Source organism: Salvelinus fontinalis, chromosome 2 (assembly GCF_029448725.1).
Source record: "Salvelinus fontinalis isolate EN_2023a chromosome 2, ASM2944872v1, whole genome shotgun sequence".
In the NCBI taxonomy this organism is placed as follows: Eukaryota; Metazoa; Chordata; class Actinopteri; order Salmoniformes; family Salmonidae; genus Salvelinus; species Salvelinus fontinalis.
Genome location: NC_074666.1, coordinates 11,394,373 through 11,394,577, shown reverse-complemented (window position 1 = coordinate 11,394,577; position 205 = coordinate 11,394,373). Strand labels below are relative to the sequence as shown.

The following is a 205-nucleotide window of genomic DNA, read 5'->3' as shown; positions in this document are numbered from 1 at the left end:
CTGTACCTTTGGAGGAGTGATCGTAACCAATCTTCTTAACGGTGTTCCTGACCACCTCCACGAGGTCCACTACACCCTTGGAGGTGACCTCTCCACACAGCATGATCATACCCGTCTTCGTAACAGTTTCTAGTGCAGAAAGAGTTCAGTAATGTTGAGGTGAAAGGTCATTTAGATATGAAACAATGAAAAACAACGATTGTTA

The 205-nt window shown here is 43.9% G+C and overlaps 1 protein-coding gene across 2 annotated transcripts in view; it reads right to left on the bottom strand.

Moving 5' to 3' along the window:
* mat2al (methionine adenosyltransferase II, alpha-like) overlaps positions 1-205 on the bottom strand; it is a 46,675-nt gene that overhangs the window by 44,366 nt on the left and 2,104 nt on the right. For both annotated transcript variants that reach the window (XM_055863714.1, XM_055863723.1), the window contains exon 3: positions 7-129. In XM_055863714.1, coding sequence (XP_055719689.1) covers positions 7-129 — 123 coding nt within the window. The remainder of the gene's footprint in view (positions 1-6; positions 130-205) is intronic.